Here is a 13,821-nt window from a genome sequence, read left to right as displayed (position 1 = left end):
CAAAATCATCCGAAGGCACTTTTGTAAAGAGTAAGTTTCAAAAAAGTCAGTGACACAGAAGAGTATAAGATATATCAGCATATTCTTAGTACTATATTAATTTTTAAAGAAAAATTATAACACTAATAAACAGAGAAGAGTATCTTAGGTCATCAGAACCTAGCTCAAAAGTGATCTCTAGAAGTAATTGCAAAACTAACTAAATAAAGGTATTTCAAAATTAAGATGGCAGGTTCATATTATAACATCTTATAATTATTATCTGCATTCAAATAATCATGGAAAATTTTACAATTTGTAAAAAAAAATACTATTCACACACAAACAACAATAAGCTTAGCTGTAAACAATTCATTATCTGATCGTTACAATAAAATAGTGAGTTTGTAAAAACTTGAGAATTTATATTAATTAAAAATGTACATTTGTCTACGATCAAACACTATGTTATTCAATCATTTTTATTTTTTGAACATACTTTTTCACCTTGGAAAACATATGATAATATGTTTATGATGATAATACTTGTCTCAATGACTGATAAAAAAGGTTTAGTTTTTGTAAAAATTTATAAAAACATCTTGATTCAGACATCTAGTTTTATCAAAAATAGCTTGACAGAAATGATAAAAATCAAAATGTAAATATGTATAATTTAAAGACTGGTTTATTATAAACATAGGTTAAAAACAATTGCAGCATCCTCAAAACCCAAAAGGTAAGTTATTATGCATTATTAATAGCCAAAATAATGTGGTAATAACTAAAATGTATTAATAGAATTACCTTGTCCATCTTAAGAAAGCAGAAATAAAAGTAATACTGTTTAGTTTTATATTAATTTTAACATTAGTATATTTTATTTTTCTGTAATTGTAATCATGATGAAGTGTATTTCCAAGTTGTTTTGCATTCACAATAAATGTCTCTCACAGTTTACCCATAATGTATCTTTAAAAAAAATAAAACTTAATTCATCTAAGGGCCATTAATACTGTGTTTAAGTAGATATCATTTAATTTATGCACCATAGCATTATTCAAAAAGTAAATATCAAATAAAAGCACAATACTAAAATAAATTATGTAAATGGAAATTTCAATATCTTCAAAGTATTTCATTTACAAGATTTGCTCCCATTTTTATAACTATACCACATAAATTGAGCTGCCTTAAAAAAAATCAATTTTTCATTTGTTCTTGCATTTGAACACATTTAAATTATCCAAAATATTTTTAATAAAACAGATTACAGTGTATACTGGGCTTCTTACAGCCACAATGTCTTTATAAAAATGCATTAAAAACTTTAACACGACTAAGATTTTTTTTGTTCACATAACACTTTGCAAGAGAAATTCCTTGTTGCCTATTTGCAAGAAACAAAAGGTAAATTAGATCATTTTTATACTACATCAGTTTTTACAAAAACCATTTCAGTACTCTCTTACCTATGAATATTTAAACAACAACATCTTTTTCGTTCTCCCAAATATCCTTACAAAAGATAAAATTCATCAAGCCATACAGCAATAACAAAATGCTTCACATATAATAAAAATATATCAGTTTAATTATAGCAGTAAAAAAATTATAAGCATACATCACTATACTGGAAAGAAACCACCAGTGGTAGTTCTCAAAAGAATTTCCACGTGTATAATTACTCATAATACAGTTATATCAGCTATATACATCAAATTATTTCTTTGTTTTCTCATCCAACCATTCATAATTCCAAGTAGCTCAGGGTAAATAAAAACACAAATTGAAAATTGTACAAAAAACTTACAAAAGTAAGTATAATAGCACATTAGCATACATGTTCCTTCATTCAATCCTATTTGTGTAAAAACATTGGACACAAAACTCATACATTTTTATGAGAAATAAAAAAGTTCTGGAATCACATTTTGACAGTCAAGTCATGGGAAAAGTTGTACAAAATATGTATTAAAAAATTCCAAAAAAACAATAAAAAATGTTCAGGTTTTTGATCATTTTCTAATTTTAACAAGCACTTTGTACAACTAGAGAAATGTATTTATGGTAAAATGACAAAAATATTCAACTTGAAAAGTTCTAACAATTTATTTTGACTAACCGAATAATTTCCTGTTTGTTCTAGACGAATCATTCTTCAGTCATTGACAGAATCTTAAGAACACTGTTTTCTGAATTTCTAGAGAGCACAGTGATACACAATATGTATAACGTGTGAACAATCACTGTCTGAGAGACTCACAACAGTAATAAACATTATCATTGCATTACAGAAAAGGTATAAATAGATGCCATAATATTATGCAATTTACTGAAAGTAAAAATATAAAAAATAACGAAAAGTGAGACACTGTGCTAATTTAGGTTTCCAACAGATAAAACTTTATAACAAGATGGTTTGTGTTTGTCATATGAGCAAATTCTTCCTCAAAACGTACTTTTGACTAGTGCTTACTTATTGTTGTGTAAACACACAGGATAATTAAATGTTCTTTATCTTTCAGCTGTAATATGTTTAGTCACTGGAGGAAGTAACACTCAAATGTAGGAAATTATTACTATTGAACCATTTGAAATAAACTCTTGTCTGACACATTCTATGTTCTTTGACCTTCCTCAGCAATTTTATCGTTCCCCCCAAGAGTAGTTTTCCATCAGTGGTACCTTAGTGGAAACATGTTAATATTAGTTTCAAAAAAAGTGTTAATAATAATAACTTATTCAAGTTAATGTGACTTGTAGACATGCAGCAACAGCCTTAATTTGAACTTCTTCCTGGAGCACATAACAATAGAGTTCCCATAAAACTGGTAGCAGTCACATGCAATTCTTTATTGATAAATCAAGGTAAAGTAGGCCCCACACATGTATTAACAATATTTCAAGTCAGGTTTCATCACTTTTACATATCAGTGTGGTTCTATATTATAAATAGTAACAAACACATGTACAGGCAGTTTAAGATGTAAATGTTTAAGCTCTAGATACAAAACAAAAACAAACACTATAAATACATTGATCTTAATCAGGCATTAAATTCAACATAGAATCAATAACAATGCAACTTTATCTGTTTCTCAGGTACATGCAAAGAGTGCATATAAATTCTGTACTAGTATTAACATACACACACATTGGTAGCTCATCAACACAGCTTCCACACAAGTGCTTGCACGCTTGTGTAGTTCTTTAGTAAAAAGATATGATGTTTCAACCAAGATTTAACACATACACAAGATGTTCTTCATCAGTTGCTGAGGTAAGTATAACTTTCACATATGGGCTAACATACATACATGTAATGCAAATGGCAACAATGGTGCAGTTCTCTATCAGTATTAATAGTACAGATAAATGTGTAGATACTCATCAGTCTTACGTGTAAGTGTATCACCCAAAAACATGCAGTTGTACATCAGTGACAGTTCTGTTTCAGTAGTATAGATACTCTAGCTCCAACTTAAGTGTAAATAAACATACACATGCAGTTCATCCTCTGCAGGAAATATAAGTGTAGCTCCCACATAGGTGCTACTAAATGTATGTGCAGTTCTTCTTCTATAGTGAATGTAGGTGTAGCTCCCTTATAAATGTAAGTACACATACATGCACAGTCTTTCCTCTGTAATAAATGTAATTGTAGCTCCCACAGAAGTAATATACATGTGCATATGCATTTTTTTAAATTAATGGAATGGCTTTCTTGTGAGTAGCCATATAAAATACATTTTTTAATTACTAGTACAGTAGTACTAAAACTTGCATATGCAAACAATAAGTTTAATACCTAAGTAACAGCAACATTCGTAACCTGCTATTATACAAATCTGAAAATGTTAAACAAAAACTATGTACAAATCTTTATCTGTGGTTCATATCTGAGGAATTCATATACATATCTTTAGTTTCTCACCAGTGGCAAAAAACTGATTCTACTCCAGCAGTAAAAGACCCAATTGGCAATAATCATTATAAATTAAACCAGTATGTTTACTTCACGCAATTTACAAAACTTCCATTACATATATGTAATTTTGCTGTGTTTACTAAAACTAAGATAATTTGTTAATACTCTTATGTGCAATAATTTCTGCAAAAATACTAGGTGTTATATATATTAAATCTAAGTTTAGTGCTTCTTTATTATTTCATGAATTGTCTGTAAGTACAAATACACAAGTTTCAACAGCTTAGTAGATAAACATGTCAGTGGTGAAAAAAAATTCAGTCTTGATAAAAATCATTACCTATAGTGACCAGCTCTTACAGGTGTTTTCCTAGTTTAATAACAGAAAATTATTTTAATTCTTTTTATCTGTTTCATAACACTGAATGTTCAGCATGAATAAACCATAGTTTTACATCTATACAAAGAAACAACTATTGAAGCATTAGTTGGGTAATGTTCTTTTGCAGTATTGTATCTCTTACAGCATTAAAAACAACTTTAATATTTTCCGTGTCCACAGCAGTAGTAAAGTGATGAAAGAGCTGTTTCTTCTGGTCTCTCCTGACAGAGTCAAACATACTAAGAATGAATGACTGCACATCTTCCAGTTTGTGAGGATCTCCACTGAACTCTGGAAAGTAATGAGATATATTTGAATCTTTCTTTTCTATTTTTTCCTGAAGAAGATCAGTTTTGTTAAGGAAAAGAATAACTGACACTTCAGAGAAGCACCTATTGTTGATAATAGTCTCAAAAATATGCTTTGACTCCACAAGGCGGTTGGTACATCGGTCTTCTAAAAGTACTTGATCATATTCTGTAGTTGCTACGAGGAACAGGATAGAAGTCACACTATCAAAACATTGGAACCATTTTTGCCTCTGAGAACGTTGCCCACCAACATCCACAAAACGAAATGGGATGGTATTGATATGGACAAGAAATTCACTTATTCCTTTAGTGGCTTTCCTAGCATGAAGAATATCTTGGTTTGAAGGAAGATAATTCTGTAATAAAAATTTGAAATGTTGGTATTATGCTCTTTTTAATAAAATACATAATCTTGTGTTTGAAATTTAAGGATTAGTTTGATTAGTTAGTTGGTTGTTTCGCATTTTATGGCACAAAAGAGCTAAGCTATCTGTGCCAAACAACCGGTAAAAATTTTTAAAAGTAAAGTAAAATTATTAGAATTTGTAAAAAGGAATTATGTTAAAACAAAGAGTAATTTTTTTATTAAAAACTTAAATAGCATTAAAAAGGCCAATGGCCCTTAAAAAATTAAAAACATGTAAGGTGGACAGTGCCACCATTGCCAATAACACTGTCCAGCATCAGGGGTAAACCTGTGGACAAAATACATCTAAAATTTTGCCATCACTGAGAGTCATAATGGTGACATGACAGTAAAATGTGGACTATTGTAACCCCAGTGTCAAACAGACCACACAATGCATCAGTCCCAGATAAAAGAAAATGATGAGCTAAAAACTGTAACCAATGTGTAACCAGTTACGATAACTTCTTCCCAATCATTATGAAAACAAGACAGCCAAAGCCCAATAGTGGGTTTTATCTGGAAAAGCTTATTTTCACATTGCTCACTCCAACTGGTGCAGAGCTGAGCCGAGCCTTGAATACAGGGCCATAGTCCATGTATGGAACATGCACAGCTGTGATAGCCCAAACAGACTTAGCTACAGTGTCAGTGAGCTCATTTCCAAGAATATCAATGTGGCCTGGTATTCAGAAAAACTGGATAGAAGATGTTAAAGAGAAATGGGCCAGTCAGTTTTGAATATCAGTACAAACAGGGTGAGAAGTAATTTCAGGGCCAGTAGAGAGCTAAGCAAGTTGGTATAAATAGTACAATTCAAGTACTTCTTAGCTTTTATGCGATCCAAGACAAAAGAAATGGCGTAGAGTTTGGCAGTGAACACAGAAACTGTAGGGGAAATTCAGTGCACAACGAAACCACAACAAACCATGGCAGAGTCACCTGGTTTCAAACTATCCATATAATATAAATGGAAATGGAAGGATGGTTCAAAAGATGTTCAGCAAATAAAAGATAGTACTTCCAATCGGGAGTATCTGCTTTTCTCAGATGACCGAAAATAAAGTCAGACTTGGGGATGCCAATAATCCATGGTGGGATGGGCTGACTAGTGGATACAGCAATGTCGTGCAAAGACAGACCCCATTCATCCAGCTTTGCCTGGACATGAAGACCAAAAGGAACAATGGCAGATTGTCTGTTCTGAGAAAGGAAAACATAGCCCCAGGTGGAATAATGTGGTAAGGATTGAAGTTTTGAAGCATACAGTAAAGACAGTTGCAAATGGCAGAAGTGTAAAGGAGGTTCATGAGACTCTGTGTACAACCTCTGAACTGGGGAAGTGCAGAAAGCCCCCATGCAGAGCCAGGATTAAAGAGGGAGACAGCAACTGTTCAATGAGAGCATCAAGGTCTGATTGATTAAAGGTCTCTTCAGGAGACAGGTAGAGAACAAACAGTGTTGTTACAATCCAAGAAAACACAGATGACTATGGTCGAGAGGCAAAGACAGGGTCGGCACATGCTGATCATCCATCAGTGCCACCCCTCCATGTACTCATCCATCACACAACCCATCATTTCTGTACAAAGAAAACTGCAGAAAGGTTACTGTACTGGCAGGTTTCAGAAATGTTTCTTGTTAGGAAAGACACACAGGATAGTAGAAATCAATCAATGCTCTGACATGATCCAGATTAGAATGTAAACCTTGACAGTTCCTTTGTATCAAAGCAGCTACTGTTACTTATGTATAGGCAAATTGGGTGAAGAGCCCTACTGTTTTAAACCACATCTTTTTTCTTTATTGAAAGGAGGTCTATCGACCTCCATGGATACTGCACTGGGTTGAGTGGGCAGGTCTCTGTCATTGGAAAAAGATCCCAGCAAATGAGTGAGTGAACAAATAATCATTCTGCATCTTGGAGTCAGAAAAGCAGATGAACTTGAAGAAACGCCCAAACCCAGAACCAAGAGAAGCGGATCTGAGGAGCTGCTGGAAGGAATGGTGGGCACAGAGATAGGTGTTGACATTGACTCATCAACTTTCTTAACCACAGAGTGCAAAATACTTTATATGCAGTTTGAAAACAATTCTGTCGGAGGCATGGAGAGATCTGTCCACACTCCCACTGTGGCAGTAGAACAGAGTGCAGTAGCAGATGTACGAGATGTAGTGATGGACAGTAACTTTCAAGCCTCAGGGTAAGAAATGTTGTGAACCAATTTTAAATGCTGTACCTCTTTTTCTTCCACCCACCTAGAGCATGAACAAAAGTAAGTTGGGTGTGAGCCACTACAATTAACACAATAAGAATCCATTTCACACTGTAGGCATCATGGTCCTTGCCACTGCAATAAGCACACATCAAGGAACCACAACATGTTTTTGAGTGACCAAACAACTGACATTGGAATCATCTGAGAGGGTTCAGAATGTATGACCATACTTGCAATTAAGATAACCTGCTTTGATGGTAGCAGGTGGACATGGTGATGTAAATATCAAATTGAGGACACTGGTCGATATCATAATTCCATCTTTACAAGTGGAAATATGCCTCGCTGCACAAACTCCTTGGGTGGAGGAATAAGCAAGGATTTCTAACACAGGGATGTTCTTCAAATCCCTCTCAACAATAACTCCTCATGACAAATTCAAAGTAGCATGGGGAGTCACCTCAATGGGTATATCCCCAATGGTCTTCCAATGCAGGAGGAGTTCAATGTGTATAGGAGTGGATGTTTCCACCAATATGTCACCAGAACGAAGCTTTTTAACTTACTATGGAGAGCCAGCAAGCTCCTGTAATCCTTTCTCAATTAAGGAGGGAGACATTTGCCCTAAAGATTTGTGTGAAAGAGAATGTGGTATAAAAAATGAGGTACATGTGTTGAAGAGGTTGAAGACTGTGGCTCAGAATCTTCAAGATGTGGTCATTTACCTATGGTCTGTTTTTTTCACTATTCTATTTTTATTTTGGAGATCCATAATAAAGAAGGAATATTTTGGTGCACACTGACCCCAGCCCCCATAAAGCCCTATGAAGGAACTCATTACAATGCCAAACAAGGACACTGCAGCAATGCCAGGGTTTTGTGACCACCATACCCAAACACCACCATCAGACACAATGTCCACAACACCTGTTAAGAACGTCCAATACTGGTACTTGGTTGACCCTAGGCCAAGTTGACCAGCCGACTGACTCTGAAGGGCCACCCCAAGACCACCCATCTACAGGAATTCATGGCCAAAGTGATGTGTTAAGGTTTGACCCCTCAACTATCAGGATCCTCTTTTTCCCTTTATGGCAAACACATGAGTCAATGTTTAGATCCCAGATGAGGTAAAGTGAAAGAACAGAACCTTCTCTGGGAGGTCCCCTCACCACATACAGATATCCACACTGGGGGTGATTAGCTTGAATTGCCATAAAAGTTAGTTCTCATACACTAATGTCTTCAAAAACATTAAAGTAATTATTAAGTCACTCACAAAACTTTCAATTTTTAACTCAAAAATATTTTGAAAGAGAAAGCCATCACTTATAGATTAAAACCAATAACAATTCATGCAAAGAACTTTCATAATTATTAACAAGTTTCTTCCACTTATATGCCTCATCTATCACATTTTATAAATAACTACAAAAATATCATTCCAATTCAAGATCCCATGATCATAAAGTATTAAATCTATTAATGCACTGTTTTACATTAAAATCATTATATCTTAGTACTCAAATGCAAACAAAACTACCTTACTTGTGCTGTTATCCTATTTAAGTTCTCAAAGAAATAACGTACACTGTCTCCCTAAAAGTGAAAAGAAAAAACTATGTATGTAACTATTCTCACAACATTCGAATAGAACTTGATTTTAAAAACTCATCAAAGCATCTATATAAGCCTTCAAGATCAAATAACACAATCAGTTTTAAATATAATAAGGCATAAATTCATAAAAAAAAATCAAACAGAAGACCATTGAGATCACCTCCTTATTCAAGAAAAAAGTAATATTAACATGTCCATCAGGAGCCAAGGGGTGTTTATACAATTTGTTGAACATTAAGAGTACTAACTGGAAACTCCCAGAATTGTGGTTTTGGATGTATTTTTTCCAAACAACTTTGAGAGAAGTTTCTGTTTGTTAAATGATAAATTGTTAATTGAAATACAGTACCCTCAAGTCTCCATACTAGCTAGTACTTAGATCTACTGCTAGAAGTAAATTTAGTATTTATCAATAAAGCCACATTATCGGACATCATTAATTTAACCACTGCCAACCTTTTATGCTTCTGCTATTACCTTTTTATATTTAGCTTTCAATCGAGATGAAATAATTTCACCTGCAGTTCAGTAGGGAAGATTGAAGCATCACAACAGTCGTCAGTAGAATGAGCAAACAGGAACACTTTGAAAGCTCTATAGGCATATTATTAATATCTTCCAAGGAAGTTCTAAATGATTCCTGAATACCTCTGCATGTCATTTGAAGACTTCCACGCTTCTGGTACTTGGCTGTTAAATTTGTGATCTGCTAACAAATTCCAATCAATTTATGACTTTTCAGTCCAAATACTAAAAGTGTGTGAAAAATGCCTTCTTTTTAGTCAATAAAATGTCCAAAAAATTTCAGTTCGAATGGAAAAAAATGACCACCAATGGCTCAAGAGATGCCTGTTACAAATCTTCTGTTTAATTTTCAAACCAACTTAAATAGAGTCCTTCAAATCTATCTGCATCTTCAACAAATTTCTAAAGCATTTCAAACTATAAACACTACATCTCCAGAAGAAAAAATCCATGTGTTTATAACTTTTAACTGAAAAGAATATTGTCAAAAAACAATTCTTCATCCAGGTTCTAAAACTTAATTTCATTATTCTAATATCATAGTTCATATTCTCAAACTTTTCACTTGGCTGCTCCAATAGTCAGCCATAAAAGAAAAATGTCTAAGCTCAAACTTTTTAAACATGCAACTCAAATCTCCCTGCAATTCTTATGCATTCCAGAGAAAATGAATATAAAACTCTAAGCTTCTCATAGTTTAACTTAAACCAGGAATTATTCTCAAAAAGCAAAACCAACTAACAAAAGTAAATATACCTCAGGATTTAAAAAATCATGAAACCACATACTGCTCCATACCATATATTCCAACATCAGCAGAAAAATAACCAACATTTGGCAAAAACTAGCAATAAAATATGACATTCCAGTTAATACCAAATTTATTCAAAAACCAGGCACAAAACTAAGGTCTATACCATGTAAAAACTACACTAACAAACACAACACCAACATTATTTATAAAATACAATGTGATAACTGACATGACTTCTATATTGGAGAAACAAGTAGAAAAATGGAAACCAGATTCAAAGAACACAAAACGTCATCTTCACATGTTTTCAAACACTGCAAATCAAATAAACACAACATAACCATAGAAAACACCCAAATACTAATCAAAGAAACAAATGCAAAATTAAAGAAGCCTTACTTATACAACTCAAGCCCAAAATAAACCAATACCTATATTGATAAATATAATCCAACATCTAAGCACGCCCTCTATGTTCCTACACTCAATCATACAACTGCCTTCAAACATGTGGTCAGTACCTCTTTCTTCCTTTGTGAACCTGATGATGACCGAAGAAAGTTGAAACATTGTTCGCTCCTCTACATAGTGCTTTCTCTACCCATACTAGCCACTTTTACATATATAATCTTCTATATTCTGACTTGTCTGCTAAAACTCATGTTCCATGTTCTGACATCTTGCCTAAAACTCGCATTTATCATTCTGACATCCTCACTAAGATTAGGGTTCTTTTTACAAAAGAAGTATTTTCAACAGAACTTGCTCTTCCCATGATTTTAATATCAGCAAAGTTAGAAATGCTAATGCCAAAAAGTCATCCAAACTCTTAAGACTAATAATAAACAACAAAGGTCTTAAGTCAAACCTCTTTGGAATCTCACGTTACATTTTCCCATTTCAGAAAATATCCATTTATCACTACCCTTTTGATTCTTACCACTAAACCAAACTCACTTTTTAATCCACTTATTCTTCCTACCAATACTATAAGCATAGAACTTACCAACTTATTTCTTGTAAGACATCTTATCAGAGGCTTTCTGAAAGAAAAGGTAAACATATTCTTCCATATATATTTTTGTAAATGACTCCTGCAATACATTCCAAAACCTGATTTACAACAGAAATCAGATTAATAAACCTGTGCATTTCTTTCCTGAATTCTCCTTATACCCTTTTTTTATACAAATAAGGATGATACTGAATCTTCTAGTATCTAAAAATAAATTTCATGTCAAAAGACTTCTGAAAGACAAACAGAAATCAGACTAAGCCTTTGACACAGTTTCCTGAATTCTCCTTCTCATTGATACATATAAGGATGACAATAACAATTCTCCAGTCTCCAAGGATTTTCGTGGTTTCAAAGGACTTCTAATAAACGAAAATAACACTGACTTATTGGAAAAGGTTCAGATAAAAACTACTACTAGTATGATTCCAAAAACAGAAAGATTACCTTATGGAGATAGATTAAGGTATTTTCCAGAAAAAGGTAAGAAGCCATCTTATTTAAGTTTACAGAATCATTTGGACTGATTGATACAATAAAGGCTGCTGAATTCTTTGTGTTGTATTTTGAATACAACAGAGTAAAGGAACACAAGTTCATTACTTATAAAAAGACAGGCTGGACTCCAGTTGCTAACATCTACCCTTGTGAAAATAGAACACTTAAAAGATAAGACATCTTACAGTCATTCGCAAAAGCCTCTCCATCAAAATCCTTTAAAGACCCAATCCTCATACTTATGTTTTGGTTTCCTTCAATGTATTTTACATAAATCTTTGCTGTTAGTTCTAACATTATCAACATATTGTTTCTTACAAGTTCTGCTTGATTCCTTAATTTCATTTTCATCAAATCCTGAGCCTTCCTACAATTATATAGACCTTTTAAGATGTCTATCAATCTTGACTTTTTTTTTAATATTTTCCCTCGTTTTTTCTTTGTCTTTATTAAGCCTATCAGAAACTTCCCTATTTCAAATTAAAAGCAGTTAATGTTTTGAAATTTCATAAGCTTGTCCCTAACTATATTTTAACTTACTGTCCCAAATAATGAATGGCAAATCTTGTCTTCTGCCCTCAAAATTGGCATTCTGAAACATGGGAATTAAAACCGTTTCTTTAATCTTAACATGTAGCAAAACACCAAGCTTAATTATGCAATGTTCATTCTTCTTCAAATGTTCCCCTACTTCAACTCTTAAACATATCATCATTAGTGGTTAAAATAAATTTAAAATTGCATCTCTGAAGATTTGCTCTCAAACTGTTTGGTATAGACAGCATATTGAATCACTTCATGAAACCTCTCTTTTTCACTATTTGACTCCATACAATTCCAACCAACATGTCTAAAATCAATGTTAATAAAATTAAAATGAATTATCTCAACAACATTCTTATTATTAGAAACTCTTATCTCTTTATTGATCTCTTTATCTCTGTATGATGTGGTAGTCTACAAACACTGCCATTTAGAAACTTTGTTTGAAATACCAGATTATAACACATATACATTCAACTTGTTGACTACATTTCTTCTTATTAATCCAATTTTAACAGACTGCAGTTCCTTCATTACATAAACTATGAAGGTTTATGCACTGAGCCATCATTTTGTTCATTGCTGCACATCAGATTTCCCCACTGTTCAATGTCATTACATATGACTGATGTAAACATAAATGACAATGGCTTTGGAACTTCTAGCCACAGAAAAGTCTTTATATTTTGTAATTTTTATTTAATTTATTAATATGTACAAGATGAGTACACATATTTTAAGAATATTGTAATTTCATATGCTGAATTTCACAATAACTAAAACAGAAATAATGCTAATATCATAGGGAAGTTTAATTAAACTCACACTGTTACATTGAAATATATACTGATAAATATCACATAATGTGAAAGAAGTATATGTATATACAACTGCTTACCTATTATTAATTTATATTTTTGCTTTTTCTCAAGTTTCTGATTTGTATGACCAAGTTTTAATTTTACTAACTGCTGAAGTTGTTACACATTATGCATCTGTTTTAATCAAAGGTATTACAATACAATGCGTCACAATTTAAACAAATTTTAATTGAACTTACCAGTTGAAATTCTCTTCTCCTATCAAAAGCAGTTTTTATACCCCTATCTTGCCATAGTTCTTTTACTATATTTGCTAAGTTTAAAAACGTTTGTGGGTCCAAGGTCATACTACTGTCAAAGTTTAAAATATGACTAGCATTCTGTGAATTGCGTACATTTTCCCAAGGAATATTCAGCTTATTTCTTGCATCTACTAATACCTTCATTCCTTTAACTATATTCTGATAAACAACAATTCTGAACTCTTTTAATGTTTCCTCGTCAAAATTATGACCATGGATAATCTTCATTTGCTTTAGAAAAGTACTTTTACCACTTTCACCAGCTCCTAGAAGTAGTAGTTTAACTTCTCGACGGATAATATGCTTGTCTTCTTCTAACATTTTATCAATCTTTTTGCTTCTTTGAAACTGTTCTAACTCCTCTGGACCATATTTCAAACGTAAAAAGCACGCACAAGATGACAGCACTGCAGCCATCTTTAGAAAATTAACCACGCCTTAAATATTTAACGTCATATCCGGTAAATTTGCAGTATGATAAACAAAATAAAGAATAAATTAGTGTTCCAAACTCA

At 32.8% G+C, this 13,821-nt stretch overlaps 1 protein-coding gene across 2 annotated transcripts; it reads right to left on the bottom strand.

Annotated features, from left to right (window-relative positions):
* Positions 1 to 1,224: 1,224 nt before the first annotated feature.
* Positions 1,225 to 13,729, bottom strand: LOC143235398 (guanine nucleotide-binding protein subunit alpha homolog). Of its 2 annotated transcripts, XM_076473527.1 has the most exons (3): positions 13,244 to 13,729; positions 8,777 to 8,827; positions 1,225 to 4,959 (listed from the first exon to the last, which is right to left on the bottom strand). In XM_076473527.1, exons 1-3 carry the CDS (start codon positions 13,721 to 13,723, stop codon positions 4,384 to 4,386), a joined length of 1,107 nt encoding a protein of 368 aa, XP_076329642.1. In that variant the 5' UTR covers positions 13,724 to 13,729; the 3' UTR covers positions 1,225 to 4,383. The 2 variants fall into 2 exon arrangements, with proteins under 2 accessions (XP_076329642.1, XP_076329643.1); XM_076473528.1 differs by lacking the exon at positions 8,777 to 8,827 and having other exon boundaries at positions 13,244 to 13,728.
* Positions 13,730 to 13,821: the final 92 nt, after the last annotated feature.

This window comes from Tachypleus tridentatus, chromosome 12, assembly GCF_004210375.1.
Source record: "Tachypleus tridentatus isolate NWPU-2018 chromosome 12, ASM421037v1, whole genome shotgun sequence".
Classification (NCBI taxonomy): domain Eukaryota; kingdom Metazoa; phylum Arthropoda; class Merostomata; order Xiphosura; family Limulidae; genus Tachypleus; species Tachypleus tridentatus.
Note: the sequence above shows the minus strand (reverse complement) of the source record. Positions and strands in the feature narration are given on the sequence as shown.

Coding starts and splice junctions, on each gene's coding strand:
- LOC143235398 (XM_076473527.1), bottom strand. CDS start 13,723: ATGGCTGCAGTGCTGTCATCTTGTGCGTGCTTTTTACGTTTGAAATAT. Junction 8,828..13,243: donor GGAGAAGAGAATTTCAACTG/GTAAGTTCAATT, acceptor TTTCACTTTTAG/GGAGACAGTGTACGTTATTT. Junction 4,960..8,776: donor TAAATAGGATAACAGCACAA/GTAAGGTAGTTT, acceptor TTTTTATTACAG/AATTATCTTCCTTCAAACCA.